Source organism: Apiospora marii (genome assembly GCF_038362585.1).
Source record: "Apiospora marii strain CBS 49790 chromosome Unknown utg000009l_segment0_segment0, whole genome shotgun sequence".
In the NCBI taxonomy this organism is placed as follows: Eukaryota; Fungi; Ascomycota; class Sordariomycetes; order Amphisphaeriales; family Apiosporaceae; genus Apiospora; species Apiospora marii.
Window position 1 is genome coordinate 2,901,570 of NW_027117381.1, and position 27,474 is coordinate 2,929,043.

Sequence of the window (27,474 nt, forward strand, 5' to 3'; positions counted from 1 at the left end):
CAAGTTTCCGCTTCTGCGCATCTTGACCGGGCAACCGCAGGGCGGCAACCGACCAGCAACCCAAAAGTGAAGTGGGGGGAGTTGGGGACCAAGACCCTTGCACGCATCCCTTAAAAATGGCACGTGCATCTGTGGCTCGTGAGCTACGTACTCAGCGCTGTGGCTTGCGTCTCCCTTTGCCTTTCGGTACCAACGACCAACTAGCGAATGCCAAGTCCGGCGCGCTAACGATAATCAAATGCTGGAAATGGCCTGACCTGATCACAAGGCAAGGCTACCTACATACCTACATACCTACCTACTGACTGACACTCTTGTGATAACGTAACTCAAAAAGTCCCACTGGATCACCCCAGCCTCGACCGACACCACCGAACCGCCAGCAACCGCTACCGAGCCACTCATTCTTTACATTCCATTCCATCACCCCAGTTGCCGTCGTCGTCGTCGCCGTCGCCGCCGTCGTCGCACTCGGCGCCCTCTGTCGCTTCCCTTCGACGAACGCAATGCTTGCATAACGATCGACACAATCGCGCCTGCCTTTGTGTCTGCCTGCCTTTGAACCTCCAGCATCGCACCGACCCGTTATGGACCAGCAATCAGCCAGTTGCCAAACCTCGCTCTTTGGCGGTCCTCCGGCCCCGACCCCGGTCTCAGCCTCGTCCTCTTCTGTATCGACAGCCCTCGCGCTCCCACCGCCTGAAGTCCCCTTGCCGCCATCCGCAGTTCCATCTTTCTCCCCAATGGCGTCCAACGCAGGGACTCCGGCCTCCGTCGCATCCTCCAACAATACCTTCGTCATGCCCAACTCTCCGGTCAAGGGCCGCACCATGATTGACGGAAGCTATCGGCCAAAAGTCACGAGGACCCTTGGTTCGCGACCCGCCTGCCTCGTCAACGCCTCCGTAACCTACTGTGGCAACAATCATATATACGCCTTTGGCGGCTTCGACCAGTATACCGACGAAGTCTACAACCACGTCTTGAAGTTAGACCTTATTAGCCACCAGTGGAGTCTCGTGGACAACTTTGGCGACATCCCGGGGGTCAGGATGGGTAGGTCTTGTCCGACTCGCAAACTCTGTACTCACCCGCTAAGACATGATTTCAGGTCACACCGCGACACTATACCAGGGCGACAAGCTGCTTGTGTTCGGCGGCGAAAACGAGCACCGCACCTACCTCTCGGATCTGATAGTGTTTGATCTCAAAACGGCGCACTGGATGCAGCCGCATGTGAATGGCCCTGTTCCCAAAGGCAGAGCCCGTCATGCCGCCGTTCTGCACGAAGACAAGTTATTCATTATCGGCGGTATTACGGGCCATGATAACTACGTTCTCGACGATATCTGCTATCTTGACCTCAAGACCTACACATGGTCCAAGTCTTGGCGCTTTGTAAGCCGGTTTGACCATTCCGCCTACATCTGGGGTGACAGGCTATGGGTCTTCGGCGGTCTCAGCGAGGATATGGATAAGACTGGGGATCTGTGGTGGCTCGATCTTAAGGGTAGTCCTGCATTCGAAACAAGTCCGCATATGGGCGTATCAGACAGGCACTCGTCTGGTAGTCGAACAACGGGATCGCCGCGCCAACCATACTCTATCAGCAGCCCCACGGTCATAGGGGCTTCAGGCTACGCCGCCAATTCTAGGACGGCACAAGTCAACACCCCTTCTTTCCAACTCAAGACATATGCTCCCATGGCTCCTGGGTCAATATCGGCAATGAAGTTCGTTTCCGGCGCCAATGTTCCGTCGCAAGGCGCTGGGAGGCACTTTCACATCTATTCAGCAGGAACACTCCTCGACTTTGTAACTCCGGCAGCTACCATAGCCCCGAAAGAATGCTCCTTATCCTCGCTTGACCTAGGAGCTTTGCGATGGCAGAAGCTAGCTGAAGGACGGGAAATTTTCAAAGCAGGTTACGATTGGCACTACTGTACTATGAATGAGGATGGCACAAAAGCATGGTTGCTTGGCTGTCCCAAAGACAACTCGGGCCATGATATGGTTCCTGCAGTCTCTGAAGAATATCTGAGCGACATAGTGGAAATCGATCTTCGGCGGTATGGTTTCTTGGGTAACAACGCCCCAGAGCCCCGAGCCGAGTCATCCCGACCCTCCTTCCAAAGGTCACATGAACAACCCTCGAAAGGCCTAGGAGCTGATCTTGCGAAACTGTTCAACCAGCCGCCTGAATCGAACAGCGGGACCGACTTTGTCATCACCGCTTTGGCAGGAGACTATGAGGATGATGATATGATGAGTGCAGGCCAATACAGGACCAGCGATGTTCCAGCTGACCAGAACTGGCTTTCCCCTGATGCGCCGACATCGCCGCCTATCTATGTGCACAAACTCATCCTTCAAGCTAGATGGCCGCACTTTGCGCGGATGTACAATGCTCAAATGGCCGAATTCCACACCAAGAAGATGCATATTCCCGAGCCGTACAGCGTGGTGAAGGCGTTCCTCAACTACCTCTATACGGATAGTATCCACGCCGAAGACGGCGTGAACGATCTTGCCGATGTCGCAGGATTGCTGGTCATGTCGAATATCTACAATATCCCCCATCTCCGCCTCCTGTGTGTCAACAGGTTGGCCAAGGAGTTAGATGTTCTCCACGCTTGCATTATCTGGTATTGTGCAGGTTTGGCCAACGAAGAGTGGCTGAGGAAGAGGGCAGCCTCTTTCTGCCTTACGAACTGGGGAAGAATAGTCCGTACGCAAGGGTTCCTGCGACTTCCACGCTCCGCCCTCGTGGAGTTGTCGCAGGAGATTGACACGGAAGGCCGTGTCATCGGTGGAGAGGAGCTAGAATATGTCGATGGAAACTATGGCAATCGTTTCGACAACTCCAGCATGTCTCGCAAGGATAGCGTCAGCAGCGAGCGTACGCAGGCTTTACCGTCCGACATTGACGACTCTGAAGGCATGGATCTTGCTTAGTAAGCCCATCGTCCTGGACTGCCGCAGCAAGGCGGAGATCTGACAGAAGATGTAGGTGCTACCTCGGACAGGAGGGGCGGTCGAGAGTGGCGGACGGTGAGGGGGACGGTGAGGGGTAGACGGGCATGATTTACATTTGATGAGCGGCATGAGCTATGAGGGATTCTGCATGCCAGACATGCGCCACTACTGTCTGGAGACAGCCCATATCTTTTGCTTACGACGGTGACATTTAGCTAGGAGTTGGGAAAGGGATTTGGCATATGCGGGGTGGTTCACATGTTCACCACAAGGGGGGACGACGTTCGAGAATAGGGGTCCTTATCCACAATGATCATGTACTACCATACTCTACCACGCTTAGCACTGCCAAGATGGATACATAAAAGTGTCGCTTCCTGCTGGTTTCTGGACGCACTGTACAAGTAGATTTATGTATGTAGTTAGACGCTCGACCCGTACTAAATAGCAAGCTGTTAGCTCGACCGACAAATCAGAGAGAGACCCCATCCATCACGCGAAGCTAGGGGCTTGGAAACGTCCAGATGTCCAGATTTGATCAGCGTAGCTAGATGACGAGGAGGGGATCTTGGTTTCGGACGCAGATGGACGGGCGGGCCTCAGGGACTCCTCTCAGGGCCCAAAGTTTCAAACTCGTTTTCGTCAGTATCCACGGCGCCGTCCATGGAGACCCTGAAACGGGGACGATGTGGTACGGGAGTGGAGGGGGAGGAGGAGGGGGTGTTGAAGGAGCGACACGCGAGGGCGAGAGGGTCTAGGAGTCTAGGAGTCTAGGAGTCTAGGAGTCTAGGAGTCTAGCTAGCTACAGAGATCAATATAGCAATTGCCGCGCGAACCTGGCGCTCCGGCACTTTTTTATTTTTGGTTGAAGGCATTGATGATTTACTTTTTTTTTCTGGTCCTATGGCCCCACGCCCGCCCGCGCGCGGAAAAAAAAAAAACGAAATAGTGAAGGAAGGGCGTGCGTTAACCGGCGAAAATGCAACCGCAGGTCGCAGTGGCTGGCTCGTGTGTGTGCCAAGTGAGATGAGATGGAGATGGATATACCGGGATAGTAGTAGTATACTGGATCCCCCAAGGTGTATTCTGTACGATGACAAAGCAATCCAGTTCTTTTTGAAGAGAGACCCGGTGCGGAACTGTGTTGCGCAGTCAGCGGGGAGGGGCCATATTGGGAAAGGGTCCATTACTATTGGTTCAAGCAGCTCTTTCCTTCGTTGAGCCTCCCGCCTCCTCCTCTCTCACCTCTCACCTCTCGCTCTCGCTGGCTCTGTCGCTCTCTTGCTACATACTACTCCGTACATATCTCCATTTGGGCCTCCATATATCCATGTGTCCATATATTCACTAGTACCCATGCACTCACTCTGCAACTGCTGCTAGGGTGGAAGAGGGGGGTGGGTGGGTTATGTGGGTGTGGGCGTAGATGTGATGGATTTCTGATGGGTGTCGGGTGAAATGTGGCGTCAACAAGCCATGCGTACCATACAGATTGGAAAAACGGATTCTCCCAAATTTCGGAAGATCGCTAGTGACAAGTGAGAGGGCTGGCGGCGGGCGGCTCTCGCTGTCTCTCGGTCAGTCCAGATTCTGACGGACTCTGGTCCAGCTAGCTACTGTATGTCAAGCAAAGTCCGAACGAAACTCCAGCTCCAGCTGGCTGCTCGCCGTAGCCAAAAAGAGGAGCAGGAGAAGCGCACACCCACAAGCCATGCTTCTTTCTCCTCGCTTGCTCCTCCTACAGTAGCAAGCCCATTTGCCCCTCACCTATCTCCCCCGCCCAGGCGGCGCTTGCCATGCCCGTGGTGATATCTCGGGGGGACTTGGCCATTTGAGACGTAATAGCTTCGGCTCTTTTAAGGATATTTGGTTCAGCGGCAGATTGGTAGTACAGTACGGTAGTAGCAAAGAAACAGCAAAGTGGCGGCACGGGCTGGCCTGGCCCCCCAAGGAGGGGGATTACAGTAGTTTGATTTCATGGGATGAATTAGTTCATCCTACTATTACCCTGGAGAAGTGAGAACAACTGAAGAAAAGGAGGCAACGAACAAGGACAAGTCTAGATGTTTGTAAGGTACATAGGTAGTCATCCATGTGTAATGAGAGAAAAAAAAGGGGGCGCTGGCGGAAGCGATCTATAGGTCCTGGGTCCAGACGAAGGGATCGTGTTGCGCGGCGTCGCTGGAAAATAAAAGTACATGAGTTCGAGAATGAAAGGACGGGCCAATAAAGGTTCAAGGCGACGTTGCCGCCTGGGCGCCGGTAGGTGGTAGTGGCAGTGGCAGTGGGCAGGGCGTCCGCCACCGACCCCTGTTACTCAATAGGTAGCTAGTAGTCGGGTAGTGTGCAGTCGCTACACGCTACATGGCCACGTCCATGTTTCTTGAAGTCCTCGATGATGATGACGAATGAGCGAGGCGCCTGAACACTCGGCTTGGGCTTATGTTGTTCCTTTTCCCGAAGGCGGACCGGCAGACCCATGCACTCACAACTTGAATTGCATGTAAGTATCATCGAGCATATGCCCATGTCCATACCGTATCCATAAACATGCCGGGTTGGATATGTCGTTGCGGCCGACACACCTGAGGATGGATGGATGCGAAATGTACGTCAGTCACGCTGGATGCACAGACATTGGTGCCTTGTTGCTTGGTTACTTCCAGGTAACGGCCTGGTCGTGCATGGGACACAGCTTGCTGCAAGCCCCGCGTTAGCGTCGGCCAGAGGGTGCGCAGGCTTGCAACGCGAGTCATTGCTTGTACGGTGGGTTACCGGGTTATCGGTCCACCTTCATGAACACCCATTGCCGAACTTCCAGCCTTGGAAACTTCACATGATGAAAATCCCGTCGCACTGACGTAGGGGAAACATGCTCCCGGCGGCAACTCAACATTCCACGCCTGCGTGCCCGCAACTTTGCATATGTTGCAATGCATGAATGAGCCTCTCTCTGGCACGGCACCTACCGTACATGGTGGCTCTGGGCCAATTCCGCAGATCCGAGATGTCACGGTCCATGCCCGAAGTAGATACTGTAATCGCTGTGGATTGATTCATGTCAAGAACGCCTATTTGCTTTTGTTTACATACGTACAGCAGAAAAGTAGAGGAGAAAACCGAGTTGAGAGGATTGCGCGCTGCCGGTGGCCTGGCACTTCGGCATAACGCTGCGACAACATTGAGCAAATGAAAACATAACAAAACAAAAAACTTTTAATAACCTCCATCCCTTCCTCACCTCACTCATATAAGGTGTTTTCGTATACCGAGTGATGCAAGCGTCAAGTCTATCGGGGTATATACGGTAATCCACCGTTCAAAAGCAATCTCGAACGCCAGCCCCAATGCATAATAGAAAACATGACTTTTCTGAGCCACAAAGTGAGGGCCTCCGAGGCCGCGGCGAAAAGGGCCAGCTGTATCCAGTCTATGTGCGAAATGTCTAATTTGAAGGAGAAGCCCGGCGCGCGGGGCCCTTCGTGTCGGAAGCACGATCGAGCGTCGCTGCTGGGGGTGACAACCAGTGTCATGCGATGGTGTCGTCGAGCGACGCACCCCATCACATCTGCATCTCTTCGCCAATGCCGGGTAAGCCCTGGGACATGTTCATGTTGTTGAGAGCGCTGAGGTTTAGCGTGTCCGGTAGGTTGAGGTTCATGGGGTTGCCAGTCGCATTGCCGCTGGCTAGCGAGGCCTTCAGCTCTGCCATCTGTGCCATGGCTTCGCAAGGTGGTGAATGTAGTTTGTGCTGCGGCGCTTGTTAGCCTCTAGATGACCCGGTAGCCGCCGAGGGAATAAACTCAAAACTTACGTATTTCAGGCCGTTCAGGTTCTTATATCGCTTGTTGCACCATTCGCACTTATGTGGCTTCTCCTTCTCCATTCCCATCTCGCCGGGGTAGGGAGCCGATGTTTCGGGATTGACAATGGAGAATGTGCCATCTCCGTTTTCGTGCAACTGTTGTGTTTGGTGGCCATGTTGTTTGTGGTACCTTGCATAATCGATTAGCAACCGCATTCCAGACAAGCTTACGGGACAACCAAAGAAAAAAAAAAGGAAAAGGAGACAAAGGAAACTTACTTGAGACCGTTCTGGTTCTTGTACGCCTTTTCGCATCCAATGACAGGGCACTTAAACGGCTTGTCTTCCTCGCGTGGTATCATGAGGCCACCCGGGTTACCACCAATCGCTCGCTGCAGCATGGCCAACTGTTGAGGATCGGTAATGTCGCTGAATTGGGACTGATCCAGGCCAAATTGCGCCATCTGCTGCTGCAGAGCTCGCTGTTGTGCAGAAGCTCCATTAGGGCTGTACAGACGCTTGGCTGGGTCGTCAATGAAGAAACCAAGATCCTGGGAGAAGTCGCCGAAATCCGTGAGGTTGCCCATCCCGCCGAGACCATCGTCGACGCCATTCGGTTGCTGTGTGGTGAGTGTCGGCGTGTTCACTGACGAAACCGTAGGATTGTTCTGGAATCCGAACCCAGTCGTGCCAGGGGTGGACGGTTGCGAGGTCCGAAGGGCCTGTTGCTGCATATTGGTGCCGTTCAGGTTCAGCTGCAGCTGTGGCCGTTGCTGCTGGCCAAACATTTGTCGGGTTTGTTGGATGGTACGATGGGTACTGTCGTCAAGCTCCATGTGTCCAACGGCGTCTTCCATCTCCATGTCGCCCATCGCATCAAGGTCATCGTGAGCTTGCACATTGAGTAGCTGCGACTGCTTGTGGGCTGAGCCGTCCAGCCCAGAGTGTTGCCGGCCCATCTGGATGCCCCCAAAGCCCAGGCCGTTTCCATTGCTCGCAATGTTGCGACCTTGTTGGCCGAGGCCAAACCCGCCACTGGTGGGTGCAAAGTTCTGTCCGTTGTGTGCTGCACCAGACAGCGCGGAGCCAGATCCCGAGGGTCTGCTCATCGACAGCCTTTGGCCCATGACATTTGTCCGGTTTGGTTGCACATTGTTGTTCGTGTGGACTGTTTCATAATGGCGTAAAAGATCGTGCATCGTATCCAATTTCTGATCGCAGCATACAAAATTGCGCAGGTATTCGGCCTCCATCTTGGGGATATACGACGAAGAATGGAACGAGGACGAAGGCTGTCCGCCCGTAAAGGGCGAGCCAGTCACCATGAGGCTGTCGCAGAAGTGTCAGTGGACGATGCGACTTACACGTCAAGAACTCTATGCTCGTGTCTCAAACACAAGCAAAAGCGACGCGGGGTTGTGGCACACGAAATGGCAGTAACTTACTCGTCACGAATGAAGCTTCCGACCGACAAACCTCCCCAGCTCATACCGTTCATCAGGCTGCCGGCGAGACTTTCGCGGCGGCCGCGTGCCTGGTCGCGGTTGATGTTCATGGAAATGGGTTTCGGCCCAGCGCTCACAAAGGAGTCATGGCGACCACGGCCAAAGGCCGTTTCAAGACCGGGTGTAGTCATGTCGAGGTCGCCGTCTGTGTCAGCTTGGATGTAGTCGGTGGTGATGCCGTCAATAAAGCCTGAATTGCTGTGGACCTGTTTTTGGAGGGGGTTGTGGTCACTGCTGTTGTTGTTGTGGTCAAAGTCGTTCAGAGTGGTGGGCGACTGTGACCGCGAAGAACGGATATTCGGGGTGGCGATTTTGATGGGTTGTGACTTGTTAGTGGAGGAATGGGCGTAAAGCGGACTGCTTGTCGAGTCGACAGGCGTCGCGGGCTGTGGTGAGGGCGAGGGCGAGTCGAGAGAATGTGAAGAGGATGGTGTAGGAGCAGCAGCGACGGCGACAGCGGAATCGCCTGCAAACGTATCGTTGCTGGTGCGGCTGGCAGACGGGTGTTCGGGGGTGTTATTACTTGGACTATTTGTCGTGGAGGTACCCGTCTTGCCTGTCAACCAAGAACCTATGCCTCTCATGGCAGCGATGTGGGGTTCCTCTGAATAATATACGGGACAGAGGCAGCGCGCGAGGGAGTGGGAGAGAACAGAGCGAGAGAGGAGAACAGTGAGGGTACAACCAGTAGGTCGAGAGCGCTAGGGCACTTCTGGAAAGTAGTACGGCTGCTGATGGAGGTGCAGTAAAATCGCCAGCGGCCTTTCTGGTTCGTAGGCGGTGCCAACCAAGGACAACAAGAGCAGAGAGATATACTATCCAAATCCCACAGTCCGCTCTGATAATTCACTGCAGGTAATGTGTGTGTGCGCACCGGAAGTGAATAAGAGGAGGCGGAAATAGAAGGATGGGATGCGAGGGATGTCGACTTAATGAGGTATCATAAGATGTTATGTAGGTAGGTCTGGAAGTACCTCCTGCACCTGCACGCACCCCCTGCAATGTGAATTACCACTTATGGGGGGTTAGGCTTTGGTGCAAGACGGGTCACAAGTACGGGATCTTCTGCTTGCTTCTCGCTCTACCGTGCTTGTACCAGAGCCAGGCTCGGACTGAAAGGGAAAGTACTTCCCAGGACTGGATTGGCAGTGTCAGGATGGGGTTCCCTAATTGTGGCCGCCGTAGGCTTTACGAGGGAGGCGGTCGGGGTTACTGTAATCGATGGATGGATATGAGCAGTTATGGGGTATGTGTAATGGATAATTGGGCTGGAGGGAAAATGGAGCCGTTTAAGCAGCAGCGGCGGCTTGACGCGACTAAATTTCCAAAGGGTCCAGGTCCAGGTTCAAGGTCCAGGGAAGTGGCTAGTTGACCACGCCAGCAACAGCCCAGGATCAAGGCTGTTCGCTCGTCGTTGAGTCGCAGTGGACTGGGAATGCACAACAAATGTCGGAAGGGGTGGCGGTGGCAGATACTCGCTCACTCGGCACGGGGCAACTGGGCAACTACGACGGTCACCTGGAGTGGTTGTGCGACGTCGACGGGACAGGAGCTCAAGAGAAAAGCAACACTCTCCGAGCGGTTTCTGGTCTGGGCTCGACAGGTGCCGGGAGAAGGAAAGAGAGGGGGAGAGAGTTCATGATTGCACCACGGCCCCGAAACTATCTGATTACCCCGTCTTATAAGTCTGGCAACATGTAGCAGTACTGGTCCCAGCCGAAGGCAAAACAAGAACTGGAGTGAGGACTAATGTAATCTGAGGGTCCGTGGCTGCAGATGCCACATGGGAATTGTAACCTTATTCCTATAGGTGACTCAAGTTGGTTTGCCTCTAACTTGGGTCTTGGTTAATCGTGGATTTTCGAGTACTTCTTTTTAGATGGGTATTGTAAGCTACCTAGGAAATGGTGAAGTCGGCTATCTAAACAATGGGCGCAAGCGGCACTTGCTGCTGGCTGGCTCATGCGCCAACGACATGTTAGGACGATCCCGACCCTCAGAGTCGGCGGGCGAGCGCTACTGCGACGCAAGAGCCACGACAGCCTGTCCTTGGGTTTGGGACGAGATGAGGAGATAAGATGAAATGGGGAACTGGAGCTGGAGTATACCGTACACGTACCAGCTGGGTGACAATGTGGCGCTCAAGTTTACTTCGAGTTGTGGAGATATCTGTGTTGCGCGTCTCGTGGGCTCAGGTTGCTCTTGTACAGTATAAGTGCAGATCTCACAGTATCGTGAGGGAGAAGCAGAAGGTGAGGGGAAGTATATGATAGGCAACCACCCCCATTGGCAACCGGACGGATCGGCCGAGTCTCGAACATACGAACGTCTTTCGCCTTGGAATCGACAGAGGTTCATTGACGTTCGATGTCGTAGCTTCAACATATGCAATCGAGCCAGGGCCCAGGGGGAGACTGAAGCCAGCCAGCCGGATTCAGCTACGGCAGCCAATGATCTGCTGCGGGCCACTTTTTCGTTGAGAGAATCAAAGAAGCAATTTCTGGGTACCTACACTATGGACGCAGTAATATTTCCCCAGAGGACGGATGGGCGCCTTGGCCCAAGACAGCAAGTATCGCCAACTCCCCTTGGTCTATGATGGTGTTGACGTTTGAGATGCGCAGAACTATCAATTGCCAATTATCGTCAAACTTGATTGCCTTCCTTCCTGACTCATGTATGCATGTCAGATGCAGAAAGAGGGTGTGCAATCACCGTGTAGTGTCAGTGTGTCAGGGTTACACTTGGATTATGGGCGAGTCACTTATGATCAATTTGGTGGTGAGACCCTCATTCATGCAAGTAAGCCGGGATCCCGGGAGTCGATAATTCCTCGACTACCTTGTGCCTTGGACTGGGCTGGGAGTCGATCCGCGACGACATCATCCCGCCTGCCCGTCTGCGAAGCTGCCGCCGGTTTTTGGTGATAGACTTTGGAGGGGGATCTACGGATGAGTCGATCAGCACTCGATTACATCAGTATGGCACCGCCGGTACGAGGAGCAAACGACACACCAGTGACCACGGTTGGGGGTAAAGAGGGCCTCTCTCCATGAGATGCGAGACGAGACAGCGCTCGTTGGCTTTCAAGTGACGATGGGATTAGATATTTCCCTGGGTCGGGTAGCATGCGCCACTAACCCAACTGAGGCTAGATTTCAGTGCTACGGCAACCGTTAATGCTCCTCGAAATTACCACTTCGGACGAAACTCTCCACAGCCGGCGACTCGACAAAGTTTCTACTATCACTGTACTGAATGATTATGACTGCATCAACTGCCGCTGCCGCCCCTCGGCGGGCGTGCGCATATCCGGCACTTACTACTACAGTACTTGCTCTCAAGCGCCTCTACAGCCCTAGGGAGGTAGTATCGCCTGCCAGCCTGCCTCCCTTGAGCGTCCTCAGCTTGGTTCTTAGGCCGCCATCATGACCTCTCCGCCCAGAAGAGAAGAATCCCTCGCGCGACGTACTGTTACGTCAAAGGGTAGGAATTGGCCCGACTGACCGGCATCATCTCGATCTCTTTTTTCGCACAATCCACTCAAATGCCCTTCTCCAAGGCTTCTTCACCAGTGGACTACCGGCCGCTTGACTCATGGGGCTGCATCGACTACCAAGTTGGGTTCTTGTCTAGTGGCCTTGACAGCATGGGTCCTTTACACCCCATTGGCCGAAGCGACCCAGCCATCCAATCCAGCTAGGCTGAGCTAGTCGCGTGCTTGCGGCCCCCAGTAACCCAGTTGCCATCGCTCGCCGGCTATTACTTAACCTGTAGCTGAGGTACTTCGCAAACATCACGCATGTTACAGGCTGGCCAACACCAGAACCCCCCTGTAGAATGCGTGGAATGCGTGGAATGGGAATGCACATACCACGCAGCCACGATACATACCTACTTAGCAGATCGCACGCGCGTGCGCAAGTGCCTACCTACGGCCTCGCCACGATTCCAGGTAGCTTCGTACCTACTTATTTACTGAGCAGTCATTCAATTGTAAAGCTGATTCAGCACACGAATAGCTCGTGCACATCTAGCCATGCGCGCTCCGAGGGATTCTATTTCCGGTAGTGGCGTCGTTGGGCCATCTCGTTCCGCGGAAACATGGCCTAGGACCGTAGCCGAAGCAAACAATTCCGCTCGCGTAGGCACGGCGGCGATCAAACGGGAACGCCATCAAGGACGCTGGGCGTGAGGCGACACTGATATAAGCCCCAGTCTAGTCGGATCCGGTTCGGCCTAGGGAATCATAGTACCGCCCCTCGCGTCTCTTAGCACCGAGGCTTCAGTTGCACTCATCATACACCGGAGCTGGCAAGTCGGTGCGACGCTTTAAAGGCTGTTGGCAGCCGGATCGGCCTGTAACCCGCTCACGGGGCTTGGGCACCATGATCATCAGGAGATGACCGAGAATCTAACGAGGTTGCAAGTGGACCACGCAGACACCGTTTCCTGTCCATCCTTGGGCATCCTCGCATTGTTACCTGCTTGCGTAGAGAGCGCCGCGAGACCTGGCGAGACGATGCAAAGTGCCCATTTCGGCCGCTGGTGGGGTCTTTTGCCCGTCATTCTCCTCTCTTGACTTGCCCTCCTGGGGGGTCCCAGGCGTCCACAAGGATCAGCCCTCGACGCCGACCGTCAAAGGAAATGTCATTCACACAAGCGCAACCCATTCCCTGCGACGCAGGAGACATTTCTGGTCGCCAATGCATCAACCTGATTCAACAATCCACCTGCAAATCCTCATTCTACCATATCAGCAAAGTGTCCTGTCACCTGCAGATGCCGTAGCCGCTCGAGCAATAATGATACAGTAACTTGCATCTACGGGTAACCACAACACGATGCGAGCCAGTCAGCGGCTGAGCTGGCGCTGCTTAGACGCTCGGCATGTACCTAGTCGGGAAGACGGGAACATTCATCCATCCATTCGTCCATCCGCTGCTGTCATCAGTTGCTGTTCCTCGGAACGCTTCCATCTGTGTATCGGACAACGGCCGGTCGGCATTGTCGCCTCAACCCGGTTGACAGTAACCTCCTGTCGCGAGTCCCGTCTCAAGAACTATGTGTATCCGATCGAATCGCTCTAATCCCGAGGAGTTTGGCGCCATTTCTCAATGCTGATCTAGTAATATCTGAGATGGCTCCATTTTATATCTACACACAGGTAGGGAATATCAACTGTAGTACGGAGTAGTAAGGTTTCTTATGCGGACCGACGGACAGCCGGAGTCTGCGCAGATCCGTTTCGATATGCACTTGGCACGTCCACAAGAAGAATTACCCTGCAACAGACCCTCCATTACAGAAAAAGAAGAAGGAATAATTAAGAATTAATAAAGCAGAAAAAAAACGCCTTGCTTCTTTGCGGGAACTTCACCGACAGGTTGACATCACCGTCTGCTGGCCTACCCCCTCCCACCCACCATTTACCGCGGGATCCCAGACTCGAAACTCGATGCGATTGATCACAAGTAGATTGCGCTTGAGTAGTTGCATGTTCACCGCCTTTGGCGTTTTCCCGCTTCGGCAGCGCGGCAGCCACCACTGATGGTGGGTAAGTCATCTCCCGAAGTGTGTGGTCATTGTCCAAAGGGAACCCTAAGCAGTGAGGGGAGAAAAGAATAGAACAGAAAAAAAGAAATAATGAACAGCCTCTGAGAGCTCTCTCAGAGTTGTGGGGGGTTTCCGCATTGTTTACTCCTCCAGCAGCCAAGCCGTGTTGCCTTTTCGTGCTAGTCCGCCGCTCAAAGGAGCATCATGACCGTTGTGGCCGTCGCGAGACTCGGCTGGGCACAGAGAGAGAGAGCGCAGAGGAGGAGGCACAGCGGAGAAGGATGATGATGAGGGGAGTCCAGTGGATGCTCTGAATGCTGGCTCCTCCATGTGAACATGGAGTCTGTGAAACGCAATGGCCGATTCGCTCCGGCCGATTGATCATTGATGGAACTTTTTTGTCTGGCCGCACCCTGGGCGCCCCCTCACCGAGCGTAACCTCGTGGAAACCATCGTGCCGGGACGCACCAGGTCATCACACATTCACAGGGGCTCCATAACCGTTTTCTCGGCGGATAATGGACAATGCAAACACGACAGCCAGCGGCGGCTCTTCTGATCTCGTTTACAGGATATGCCTGGGCAATGCTCACTAGTGGTAGTGGTCCGTCCTGTCCCTGCATAATCGTGACCTTGCCAATGCGTGCGTCTCGATCATTATCTCCGGTTAGCACCTATATACGGACCGTTATTTACAGGGAAAGGCTACTCCTCCTCATTCCAAAAAACCAAGAAGAAAAGAAAGAAAGAGAAAAAGCCACATCTATCTAACGGCTTTGCGGGTCGCTTGAGTGCACTTCAAGGCAACCAGGCATAGGTACTTGTCATTTTGCGTCACTGTCGATGCGGGCGGGGACTCGACGTGAGGCTCCAGGACATGAAAGCCCAACAGACAGCATGCTCTACAGTTTTGTTTTAACTCGCCATCGTCAGCCATCGATGTACCGTATTACCCCTGGTCAGCAATATTGGCTAGCATGATCATAACACAATTCAATCAGTCGCTTATCCCGGGTTCCAGATGTACACATCTCACTCACCGATAATGAATACAAATTGCCCAACAATATGTAAATATAATACGCACTACATATTACAGTGGCACTTGACTACGTAAATGCGTGAATGCCCACCGGGTATGACTCGAGGTCATACTGCAGCTGCTGCGATCATTGTTGAGTGCCGGCTGGCATCTTGCATGCGGCTCCAGCCAACACGTTGAACAACATCCACTCAGCCACGTTCACGATGATGCTTTATGGCGGTCAAAGAGTTTTGAAGGGGCTCGTGGTCACACACACCGCATGCTAGGTGTTCTTCTCAAACACAACAACACTCAGGGTCCCTGTCTGGCCGAGTCTCAAGTCCCAGGTCCCAGACCCGACCAACCAGTGGCTGCCGAGGCATGTGGGATTTTTGGCCTGGCCCAGGATCCCATCACTCGGGTTTGGCAAGGTACAGTGCTGGGAATCAGCCTTGCCGATGGGCGCCCGCAGTCTCGCCGAGCTGCCGGGTACCCTAGAATTTTTCTAGAAGCCCACCCGCCGCCAGCCATCCAGGCTACTGCTTGTGCTTGAGAATTTGCAGCGGCTAGTTCCCTTCGGTCCCCTTCCATTGCCGCACATTTGGGTTCACGGGATCCTGTCCAAATTTCGCAATGAGCTACAGTATGTGTTTGCTTCAGGTCCCCTAAAAGGTCCCTTGTCTCCTTGATTGCTTGGATGGGTCTCCTTCCCAATTGTTGTCACTTGCCCTCTCCAGTGTTCAAGTCGCTAAACAGCCACGTACGATACAATTTTATGGCGGCAATTGCCGCAATGCCTACCGAGACCGGCGAACCAAGGACCGCGGCGTTGAGTCCGGGCCTGGACGCCATACATAGAGGCAAGGTAGTCCCAAGCTGATGCAAACGACGAACGAACTGTGAGATTCTAGGTTGCGCCGTAGCAGTTGAGTAAGACCCCATCATTTGCTTGCGCTTGCATGCAATCTTCGTCAATATGGGTGAATATCTCCGTAGGAGAAAGCGCACCGAAGAGCGGCCTCTCCGGATTCTGTCCCGGGACTTCGCGATAATGGGCGCTTGTTCCCGCCTAGTTGTCGCAATGCGCCGCCCCCGGGTGGCAGATTGATTAGTAGATTACCTTGTTTTCCTCCTGGTAAGCAAGAGCAAACGCCGAATCACGAACCAAACGGCGAGGCGCAAAGAATTGGCTCCAATTGCAGCTGTCGGCCAGTTGGCTCAAGGCGGAACGGCGGAGAGCGGCTCAGTGCTGCGCCAGCTGTCAGCTCTCGGTGTACGCTCGGCATTTGAAAAAACGAGAGCGCGAATGCGCCGGTCAAAGCCATCATTCGATTATTCAATTACATCATGCCAGGTTTTGGGAGCTACACCAAGCTCCTGGGAAAAAGGTCTCCCCAAACTTACTCAGACCCCGTCAACCGACGAAAACCTGTCCTAGAACTCCCGTCAACCTAAAAGCCTCCCTTCTTCTGCAGTAGTAAGCTGTCACTGCAACGCAACTCTTACGATCTTGTTTCATTCTGCATATATAGGTAGATCTGGTTGCAGCTGAAAAAGACCCTGGCCATTGTCCATTACCCCCCTACAGCATTTTTGATATCGTATCAACTCTTTCTCACATCATACCACCCCTCCGCAAACCACATACGCCTCGACACAAAACGTGGGGACCAACTAACAGCTCCATCTCCAACCCCACGTTCATCTGACGATAATCGTTCGTACACCAGAATAACCCATCTCAATAGGGGTGGAAAGAAGGATAACAAGAACCGGTCGCTGCTTTACCTGGTTTTCCTCTCGTCGAACGTTCACAAGTCGATTCGACACTACCCGCACCTCCCCAGAATCGCCTAACAAAACACCCCGCCAAAATGAAGGTCGTCTCGCAAGAAGAGGAAGCAGCCCACTACAATGAGGTGCTCAAGGGCGGAGTTATCGGAGGTGGATTGGGCCTCGGCCTCGGCCTGCTGGGCGTGATTGGCGCCTCGAAGCGCTACCCGGCGTTCAGGGGCCTCACATTGCCCTTCCGCTCCTTCCTGGTGTCATCGACCGTGACGTTCGGCGCTATGGTCAATGCCGAGCGCTACAGCATCGAGTTCCACAAGCTGAACAACCCCATGAACTTCTACGTCGATGAGGCCACCAAGGCGAACCAGATCGCCGACCAGCAAAAGACGACAACGGAGCGCCTCAACGACTGGGGCCGTGAGAACCGCTACTCGATCGTCTTCGTCTCATGGCTCGCGTCCATGGGCATTGCCGGTGTCATGGTCGGCCGTAACAAGTTCCTGTCCACGTCGCAGAAGCTGGTCCAGGCCCGTGTCTATGCCCAGGGCCTGACGCTCGCCGTTCTCATCGCCACTGCCGCTTTCGAGACCGCCGATGCTCGCTCCGGCCAGGGCCGCTGGGAGACGGTCAAGATGCTCGACCCCGACGACCCCGAGCACAAGAAGGTTATTGAGAAGCGCGTGCACAAGGAGGAGTACGAGGGACAGGACCTGTGGATGGACATGGTCGCCGCCGAGGAGCGCCGCCTGGCCGACCGTGAGAAGACGAAGGCGGCGGAGGGCAAGGAGGGCGCCCGGAAGTGAGCGGACTCGATTAATCGATCTTGCTTCGAGTAACAACCCCTCGTGACGAATGGAAGGCTATGCACATTCTTTGTGAGCAGCAACTCACCACGCGAGTGGCATTTTCATCGTCGGTGGGAAATCCCGGGGGGAAAAAACATAATGCGGCATTGCTTTACATGACTTGGAGTTAGAGGTTTTGCTTCTCGCATGACGAGGGTGGTTGATTCGCTTCATACCCTTTTTCCATTTGTTTGTATGTTAGTCATTTCGGTGGCCCGCCCCTTTATGGCAACAGAATTGCTCCAAAGGGGGCGGGCTGGAAGAAAAACGCAGCCAAGATAGACAGACCTGCGTATTGTGCTGGATAATCATAGAAGAATTGGAGAATGGAAGAAGTGCAACACAAACGTTGCACCCATCATGATCGTTGTCCCTTTCTGTTCCTCAAGGGCTGCCTGGCAACAAGTATGGCGCAGCAGTGAATCTCGTCCGCGTAGTATTCGGCCCACGGGTGATCGAAGGCCATTGCAACAGTGTTCACAGCATGTTGAACATACCATCTAGGTAAAGGCCGACCAACGCCCATACTCCCCTCGAGTGATATGTTGGTACACATATGTCTTGTCAGGGCCAACTCAGAATATCAAAAGGTCGGAGGATGAAGAGATTCTGTCTACGGAAGTTTTTAATCAATAAACACAGAGTGTTTCTAAGGCGGCGGTGACTTATATATTCACACATATATCCAAGGGGCCTCGTTACACCAGTGCTACGGTAGATGGTGGTAAGATCGCGAGATTGGCGGGCGGCTGCTACCATTCAACGACCATGGTCAGATGATGTCGTATCATTCATCTGGTGGGTATTCTACGCCAGATCATTCCATGTGAAAAATTTCCACCCACAAACTGGAGTCTTTCTACAGCGCCAGTCGCCTGCCTCTACATGTGCGTACAATGCGCACGGAGGAGAGGAAGTGGAAGAAGAGGAGGAAGGGAGGGTCTCTCTACCCTGGGTGGGCAGACAAGGCAAATACGTTGGGCGGAATTACGATGGATGAGATGATCTGGTAGGAGGGCAGAAAATCTTTCATTTCGTGAACTGGCGACTCGACCGCGTCAGGACTTCTTACACTTGGGCGTAGATGCCGGGAAGCGGACTTGCTTCACGAGAGGAGAGAGGTGTGCGTGTCTTAGAAGCAGAGCATACATACATGGCTGTCTGGTACGTTAGGTGTCGTTTCGTCTCGTTTCTCCAGCACAGAAGCCAGGCGTCAAGGCAGTACCACGTTAAAAGCGTATTATGTCTCAAGAAACGACCATAGGAAAGTTCGTTTGTTGACCTCAAGCAAGCCTCTGGATAGAGATATCGAGACCGAGTGACCGTAATGTAACACCTGTTCGAAGAGACAGACCCTTGAACCTTTCGGCATTTGTATTGTCATTCTCCCAATATCCTTCATCCTTCTGTTGCTCTTCTTTCACGGTATACAAAAGGGGCATCAATCGTTATAAGTAATATCATAATTATACAATTCTTTCGGTTCAGATATCGAAGAAAGGGGTATTTCATAAAAGATGTCCCGCTATTCCATCAATCGTAAAACGCTCCTCCCCATCCCTCCCGAAACACACATCAATGATACCTCCCGACAGACATGGTGTATCCAAAAGTAAACAATAACTCGTTGTCTCCCCCCGTAGGTAGTCAGCTGCTACTCTTCATTTGACTTTCTGAAAGGCGCGTGTAGCAGCTGCTTAGATCTTGCTCATAAATGACACAAACGGACAGCAGCAGCATATGGCCGCACTTTCCCGTTGGGTCCGCTTGCTCTCACCCATCAACCCCTTTCCCCAGAGTCTAACCCTTTCGACATAAATATCATAGATAGTACAATCTAACAGGTCTGTCAAGTCCGTTATGTAACGGAGCAGCGGCTGAGGCTTCTTGTATTCGCGGCGTAAGCATTGTACTCCAACAGTCGGACGTTGATGAGCTGACGCCCCCATTTGTTGGGTACATGATACACCCCAAAAGAGGGCGTCAGCTCCGACTCGAGCAGAGTTTGCCCAGCATGTCGTCAGAGGTTATAGCTTCGACTCGAGTCCGATGGTGAACCTCAACATGCCCCTTCATTGCCCAACCTTATCCATCACACTTCAATGGTGAAATGGCTGATCTGGGAGTAATAAGCATGCACAGCCAGCTCCAGCATCCAGACGTCGCTGAACACTTCGCTGCCGTCGAAGCCGCCTATCACCACTAGGCGACTGTCGTATAATATGGTGCCGTGGTAGCCTCTGCCGCTAGGCGGCAGACCGTATATCCTCCGCTTGTCCCACGTCATGGTCACCAAGTTCAGGAGCAAGACGTCGTTGGAGTACTCGTTCCCGTCGTGGCCTCCTATCACGAAGAGGTACGACCCCACGATGGTGGCCGTGTGCGAAAGTCGCCGGAAGGTGATCGGGATGCTCACGGCTTTCCACGCGTGGGTATCGACGTCATAAACCCAAACGTCGTTGAAACATTCCCCGCCGTCTGATCCGCCGTAGATGATCAGTTTGCTGCCGACCATATTCGCGGTGTGGTACCCTCGTGCTTTCGGTCGGTTGTCCCGAGCCGCCGTGCTGTTGGGGCTGCTGGTCGTGGGGCTCGAAATGAGTTTCCAGCTCATCTTGGTCACGTCGGAGACGTCAAGCCTCCATATGTCATTGAGCGCGCGGACGCCATCACCGCCTCCAAAGACATAAATACCGTTCTTGTACAGGCATGACGTGTGCGCTCTTCTCGGGCTAGGCGCCTTCTCCCCGACTATTTTCGGCCGATGCCACCGGAAGTTGACAGTGTCTAACACGTAAACGTCGTTGTAGTATGCTGGACCGTCACCGCCGCCAAATATGACCAGTTTCTTGCCTACCGCCGTGCACGTCATGGCCCGCAGCGGGACAGGGATATCGCCCACCGTATGAGGGCTACTCCAGTGGAAAGAGTCGGCGTCCAACACGTATAGCTCGTTGAAGCAGGCCCGGGAATCGCAGCCTCCAAAAATGTAGACATTGCTTCCAACCAGTGTTGTTGTATGGGCACGGAGAGGCGTGTGGGCAGCTCCTGAGACGGGGGCTCGCGACCAGTACATGCCGGACGAGGGAGCAGCGGGGACATCGGGCGCCGTCGCGGGGTCTTGGAGGGGAGGGAAGGCCGTGTAGGGCCCACGTGCGCGGACGGCCTGGCTCGTGGTCTTGCGTGGAGGGTTTTCTTTGACTGCTGCGGATTTGCTGACAATCGCAGATGTGGAGCGCAGGGCTAACGGGCGTCCCGTATCACTGTCTCTGGCCCGACCTCCACCCTCGGTTGACGAGCCAGCATATATATCGCCCGAGGAGCGCGCGCTGGCGCTGGTGTCACCATTGGCAGATGCCGTCTTGAAGACGGGCGCCGGCTGCACCGGCTGTGGTGGTAGGGGTGCTGCGTACGACGTCTTGGCCACTGACGACTGGGAGCGCTGCCGTATCGAACTCTCCGAGGCCTTGCGCCGGCCGCTGTGGCTCTGGCTCTTGGAGGACAAATGGCCTGGCGTGTGACTTCGTATAGGGAGGGCGCGGTCGAGCGATTCGTCCTGGTCCGAGGCTTGGCCCTGAGCTGTGGCGGGAGAGGGAACTTGGATCTTTTGGGAGCGCACTGTCCGAGTCTTTGAGGATGAGGAAGGGCGGGAGGTGTCGGCCATGGTTGTTGATCAGCAAGCTGGGACGGGCGATAATGACATGTCGTTACCCCTGAGTGTAGAAACTCGAAAAAGAACGTGATTATGGTTGCAATAACGAGAGGTTGCTAGTGTATCGTGACAGCAAGGCTGGGGGGCAGTCTTGGGGCGTTACGAAACACTGTAACCGGCACGCGACGTCAATGTCAACAGGGGGCTAGACTGCGACAATGCAGGATCCAGCGCAGATCTCTCACCAAGGAACCCGGTTGGCAGAGGGGAAAAAGCAAGAAAATCAGAAAGAATTATTCGACGCCTAATCTGGTCTGGACATGGGAGAGAAGCTGGAAAGAAGGAAAGAAGAAAAAGGAGTATCGACGGTGTCAATGCGTGGCAGGCAGACAGCAGCAGCCGCAACGATGGTCTTCGCGTTGGTCTGGCCTGGCGACTGGAGTACTGGCAGACTGGAGTCCGAGACGACTGGAATGCATGGGATACAGCTGTGTGGTTTTGTTTTGACCTGTTGGGCCCCTCCTCCAAATCCCAAACCACAAGTCGCAGCGAGATTGCGGAGACGCTTAGGTGCAGTGGTAGAGGTACAGTAGCAAGACTGCCGAAGACAGAGAATAACGGATACAAGGATGGATTCACTGTGGATTGGGGACGGTTGGTTGAGACATTTGAGAGGACGGCCAGGACACTTCCAGGGCAGCCAAGGACAACAGCCAGGGGGCTTGCTGTCAATCAATGTCATGTCATGTGCTCTTTGGGCTCTGGGCTCTGGGCTCTGGGCTCTTAAGGTACCCTACTTCGATTTATTCAGTTGAGTGCTGTCAGTACTGGAGCTAGCCAGCTCAGCCCGGTAGCGGTAGCAAGAGGTACCTACCCGAAACTGCAGAGTTGGACTTAAGTAGTAGAGCCGGCCCAGGCCCAGCCAGCCCCTGCATGAAGCTGATGAGTCTTGCTTTCATCCCGTCTAGACGGGTTGTACCTATTACAGTTCTGGAATTACAGGAGCTGAATGACGCTCTCGGACTCTGCTCTCGTCGTCCACCCCTCCAATGTTACATTGAACGTGAGAAAGAGCCAACTATTGATGGCCGTGCCCACGATTTGGCAAGGAATCTGATCGATGAATGTCGATGCGATGTTGATGCTGCTTGGTGTTGTCCGCCTTTCTTTCGACTGGGGGAGATCGATATTGGCATTTCGTGGTGCGCGGCACACATGTACACAGGTACATAAAGCAGAGGTTCATCCATTTCATGCTGGGAGGTAGGCAGTAGGTGTCCTCATTGATGAGATAACTCAAACATCCATCCATGCCATGCCTGCAGTACCTATTACAGTCAAGTACCTGCCTATTCGTCCGACGTTAGTAAAGTCTTCCCGCTGGAAGTTACGTTATCAAATCGAGCTTGGGCTAAGACTGGTGTGTTTTGTAAGGTGACGGGCCCGGAGCTTAAACGGAATGTTCCGAGCGCACCGTTACCGAGATTCCACGATGGTAATTTGAGGGTTGCTATTTTGCATCCACTCCAGCGCTGCACGAGTTGGAGGAGAGAGTTTGGGTGCATAAAATTAGGATTTGTCGGATCCGGGCCTTGGAGCAAATATTACCTTCACCTGCATACGGGATGCTTGGAGACGGTTCCTGGATGCAACCTACTAGGCCACCTTTCCCCAAATCCATCAACCTGCCAAGTACGTGTATTCATTCGGAAGGTGGGGTAAGGTTACAGGGCAGTGATCGAGCTAGGCACTCAAGGTTGGTGTGATCAGTGACACTGGCTGGTTGAGGGTGAGGGAGTGCCTGGGCCCTGTATCTCTGGTGGTCGGATGGAGGAAAGCTATCAATGTTAAATTTGAATGGGGCACTTTAATCGATTAACGAGAGGTACCGACCAGACAATGTTAGGTTCACAATTACCAGCTTAGTGTCCAAAAAAAATACGGCCAGTACTTGATTGATGCACGCTACTGCTCAATCGACCTGCAGGGTGGCGGGCTTGAAAATTTATGACAAAATTACAGTGGCATAGCCAACAGCGTTAGGAGATCTCGGTGCATTGAGGCTCTAACACACACACCCCTAGCAAATAAAATACCATGGCTAACGAGGGGCCCTCCGACATTAAGATGGATGATACGTCCATACCCTTGGATGGTTCGCTCCATCCAGCAAGCAAGCGGGAAAATGACAACGACGAGGTCACCCAACATCAAGATGGAACTGAGGGTCCAGCATCTAAGAAACTCAAAACCCAAGATGGTACCGTCGACAACAGGAGAAGAGGCTTCGCCGCCATCAAGGCCGAGTGAGTACCACACCCTCTTATGAGCCTACCTGCCCATCATCTGAAGTATGTACCGAGTATGCTAACTGGTTCAGGTACCTCATCTCCAATGAAGTTGCTCAGACAAATGTAGTCGACGACGATGCAGCTGAGGGATCCATCAGCACCGGTGACCCTGTCAATGGCAAGCCAGACCCTCGCGGTGATACTCGCGGCGATGCTCGTGATGACAGGAGCAACGGCAAGAAGGAGAAGCCCCGCAAGAAGCAGAAGGGTCAGAACAAGGACCGCCAGTATGGTCACTTCTCTGATGCCATCAAGCTTTGCAACAGTGTTGCCTACACCAATGAGTTCTCACCTCGAGAGTGCAGATTCGGGGAGAGGTGCAACATGAGCCACAATCTGCGTGGTTACATGGCACAGGGACGGCGTGAGGATCTTGACACCCTCGGCGGAAAGTGTCCCGTATTTGAGTCGTTTGGAAAGTGTCCGTCAGGCTGGAAATGCCGTTTTGTCAAGAGCCACTCCGAGGAGATCGAGCGCGAAGACGGACGGAAGGAGCTCGTTCTCAACGGTGCTGGCGACCCCTCGCAGCCTTTCTCCGGAGACGACGACGCTGCAGACAGGCGCCCAGGGACAGTCAATGCCGTTTCCAGCGACCAAAAATGGAGCCTCGCAAAGAAGAAGGCAAACTTGGAGAAATCCGACAAATACATACAGTGGCTCAATGCCGATGCTTCGCGTTCAAGGGACTTCCACAACAGAAAGGGCGGCCACAGCACCGAAAACCAAGAGGATTCGAAGACAGCTCGTGAGGAATTCAGAGCCCAGTTCGTGGACCCGCCGCTCAAGCCCAGCGAGAAGCGCAAGATCTACTTTGGTCGCGAGACCCCAGTGCTTGCTCCTCTGACTACGCAGGGCAACCTCCCTTTCCGAAGACTCTGTGTTGAGCTTGGTGCGCAAGTCACGTATTCGGAGATGGCAATGGGCATGCCCCTAATTCAGGGAGCGAAGGGGGATTGGGCTCTTATGAAAGCGTCTACGAGTGAAATCTCCCCTCCCCGGTACACACCCTCGGAGGGCTCGATCGTCAAGGGATACGACAACTCGAAGGATCTCAAATTCGGTGCCCAGATCTCGGCCAACCAGCCCTGGATCGCAGTCAAGGCAACCGAGGCACTCACCAGCTTCCTGCCCCATCTGCGAGTGGTCGATCTCAACTGCGGATGCCCCATCGATATGGTCTACTCGACAGGCGCTGGTTCCGGACTTCTCGACGCACCTAACAAGATGGAGCGGATGATTCGGGGAATGAATGCTGTTTCTGGAGAGGTGCCCATAACAGCCAAGCTGCGTATGGGCGTCCGTGATGCTAAGCCGAACGCAGCCAAGACCATCGAGAGACTAGCCTTCGGCGGCGAGGAACAGCGCGATTTCCTGGGGGCCCCTGGATGCGCCGCCGTCACGCTGCATGGCCGAAGCCGTCAACAGCGCTACACAAGAAGCGCCAACTGGTCATACATCGCGGAGTGCGCTGCCATGGTCAAGTCCTACAACCAGAAAAAGGACGACCTGGCGGATACCGCCAAGGAGCCCGACGCCAACACTCAGGCCAACTCGGCTGATGGCAGGATGTACTTCCTGGGCAACGGCGACTGCTACTCGCATGTCGACTACTTTGATCACGTCGATAACGCCAAGGTCGATAGTGTCATGATTGCCCGCGGTGCCATGGTCAAGCCCTGGATCTTTGAGGAAATCGAAAAGGGTCAGTACCTCGACAAGTCCGCCACCGAGCGCCTGGGCTACATCGAGAAGTTCTGCAAGTTCGGCATGGAGGCTTGGGGCTCCGACGAGCTGGGTATCGGGTTCACGCGGCGGTTCTTGCTCGAGTGGCTCAGCTTCACGCACCGATACATTCCCATCGGGGTTCTGGAGCACCTCCCCCCTAGCCTGAATGAACGCCCGCCTGCCTACCGGGGCCGAAACGAGCTCGAGACGCTTTTGGCAAGTGACAACTACAAGGACTGGATCAAGATCAGGTAAGCATGCAAATCCCCTATTAGGAAATCTGAAGAGCTAGACGCTAACCCCGGTTTTAGTGAGATGTATCTTGGCCCGGCCCATCCTGGTTTCAACTTCCAGCCCAAGCACAGGTCCAACAGCTACGAGATGGAAGCAGAGGGTTAAAAGTTCGGAGAAGGTATTCTGATTCTGTATAATGAACGGCACGACCTTTTTATTATGTCATTTGCTCATGAGATAGATGTGACAAAACAATGCAGACTATCTAGTTAGTCAATTCTAGGGTTCAGGAAACAGTTGGAGTCTTTCTACACGCCACCGAAGCCGTAGCTCTTGACGCGACTAAAGTAGTAGGCCTTGTCGTTCTTCAGCTCGAAGGCGCCCCAGTCGTCCGTCAGCCGGTTGTAGCTCCAGAAGCCCTTCCAGACCAGCTTGTTGTTGCGCGCGCCCTTGCCGGCGCTCTTGAGGGCCAGGTCCATGCGGTACTCGTACTTGGGCCCGACGGCGCTCTCGGTCTCGATGAACAAATTGCCCTCGAGCTCGGCGAGGTCGACATCGGCGTCGGGGTCCTTGTCGAGGGCGGGGCACGACAAACGCCAGCGGCCTTTGCGGGCCTCAGCCATGACGGCGGTGGGCAGGTGGGTCATGGCCTTGTTCTCATGCTGGCGCACGAGCTCCTTGGTGAGGCTGTGGACCACGTCGGCCGGGTCGGCGGTCGTGAGCAGGCTGATGACGGTGCCGTCGCGGAAGAAGCGCAGGTAGCGGTAGTATGTCACGATGTGCACGGGGCTGTTCCAGGTGATCTGGTTGCCGGTCGAGTGGCCCTGCCGGATGTAGTTGACGGTGCTGATGTAGCAACCGTTGAACCGGATGCGGGGCCGGCGGCGCCACATGTTCTGCCACGAGGACGCGTACAGGCTGCTCCGCACCAGCTCGAGCGTCGTGGCCTCGGCCTCGGCCTTCTGGTGCTGCCGCAGCTCCTCCAGGCTCAGGAGGTTCTCAGCCTCCTCGAGGGTCGTCGCGGCGTCGCGGCTCAGGTCTTCCCAGGAGATGCCCCGCTGGAAGTGGTAGACCATGGCGCCGAAGCCGAACTCTTCCCCGAGACTGACGCGACGCCAGATGCGGTCCTCGGTGGCCACCAGGAAAGCGAAGCGCTTGCAGACCTGCGACAGGCGCACGAAGTCGGCAATGTCCAGGAGCGCCACGTCCCGCAGGATGTGCACCAGGATCTCCTCGGGCAGCGCCGACAGCGGCGAGGGCGGAGGCGGCATGCCCTCCACCTCGGGCGGCGCTGGCTGCATGCTCAGCCCGGCGAAGCTAGCGATGAGGTCCGGGAGCGAGAGGGGGGGTCCATCTAGGGAATGATGGGCGGTGTTCGGAACCGTGACGGCCGCATTGGACGGGTTGGGGGCCGCGTTTTCAGGGGTTGGTGCTGGTTGCTTGCCCCACCGGCCTGGAAAATGCTTGTCTCGATAGGCCCTCTCGACGTGGTTGTCCAGCCTGAAGGCGCGGCGGTACAGGTGGAGACTGTCGCCAAGCTTGCCGGCGGACTCCTTGTCCACGGCCTTTTCATAGAACTCGAGAGCCGTCTCTGGCTCTTTCTCGGTCTCTCCAGGGCCCTGTTCAAACGCCGCCAGCGTGTTAGGGGTTATTGCCGGACCGGCCGGTTCATCAAACGCCTGGCCTCTGGTGAGATCGTCATCGTCTTCTTGGTGCTGGTGCGATGCAATCTTAGAGGCGATTTTCGGGTTTGTGGACGGTTCAATCTTCCTGGGAGGAGGCGGCGCTCTAGATGACGATGACGAAACCGCCTGTGCCTTTGGCCGTGTGCTGCTGCTGGTGGCCGCGGTTCTGGAACGCGCCACCTCAGCTCGCCATTGTTCTCTGAAGTTCTCTAATTCAGACTCCATATTGTGCAGATTTGTATTCCCAAGATCAGGTTCAACATCTACTGATACTACTGATTCTACATGTAGGCCCTTTAAAGCAACTGATTATGTAATCTGAACC

General features: G+C 54.3%; 6 protein-coding genes across 6 annotated transcripts; 3 read left to right on the plus strand and 3 right to left on the minus strand.

The window, feature by feature from the left end:
* Nucleotides 1–587: 587 nt before the first annotated feature.
* On the plus strand, nt 588–2,955 carry PG985_012460 (uncharacterized protein; the record flags this gene model as incomplete). Its single annotated transcript, XM_066832226.1, has 2 exons — nt 588–1,056; nt 1,112–2,955. 2 exons carry the CDS (start codon nt 588–590, stop codon nt 2,953–2,955), a joined length of 2,313 nt encoding a protein of 770 aa, XP_066680276.1.
* Nucleotides 2,956–6,538: 3,583 nt separating this feature from the next.
* Nucleotides 6,539–8,870, minus strand: PG985_012461 (uncharacterized protein; the record flags this gene model as incomplete). Its single annotated transcript, XM_066832227.1, has 4 exons — nt 6,539–6,727; nt 6,791–6,971; nt 7,061–8,110; nt 8,227–8,870. 4 exons carry the CDS (start codon nt 8,868–8,870, stop codon nt 6,539–6,541), a joined length of 2,064 nt encoding a protein of 687 aa, XP_066680277.1.
* Nucleotides 8,871–16,740: 7,870 nt separating this feature from the next.
* Nucleotides 16,741–17,460, plus strand: PG985_012462 (uncharacterized protein; the record flags this gene model as incomplete). Its single annotated transcript, XM_066832228.1, has 1 exon — nt 16,741–17,460. One exon carries the CDS (start codon nt 16,741–16,743, stop codon nt 17,458–17,460), a length of 720 nt encoding a protein of 239 aa, XP_066680278.1.
* A 2,134-nt stretch (nt 17,461–19,594) lies between these two features.
* On the minus strand, nt 19,595–21,166 carry PG985_012463 (kelch domain-containing protein; the record flags this gene model as incomplete). Its single annotated transcript, XM_066832229.1, has 1 exon — nt 19,595–21,166. One exon carries the CDS (start codon nt 21,164–21,166, stop codon nt 19,595–19,597), a length of 1,572 nt encoding a protein of 523 aa, XP_066680279.1.
* Nucleotides 21,167–23,251: 2,085 nt separating this feature from the next.
* Nucleotides 23,252–25,629, plus strand: PG985_012464 (uncharacterized protein; the record flags this gene model as incomplete). Its single annotated transcript, XM_066832230.1, has 3 exons — nt 23,252–23,460; nt 23,535–25,481; nt 25,542–25,629. The coding sequence occupies 3 exons, from the start codon at nt 23,252–23,254 to the stop codon at nt 25,627–25,629; spliced, it is 2,244 nt and encodes a 747-aa protein (XP_066680280.1).
* A 143-nt stretch (nt 25,630–25,772) lies between these two features.
* On the minus strand, nt 25,773–27,374 carry PG985_012465 (uncharacterized protein; the record flags this gene model as incomplete). The annotated part of the gene is made up of 1 exon (XM_066832231.1): nt 25,773–27,374. The coding sequence occupies one exon, from the start codon at nt 27,372–27,374 to the stop codon at nt 25,773–25,775; it is 1,602 nt and encodes a 533-aa protein (XP_066680281.1).
* Nucleotides 27,375–27,474: the final 100 nt, after the last annotated feature.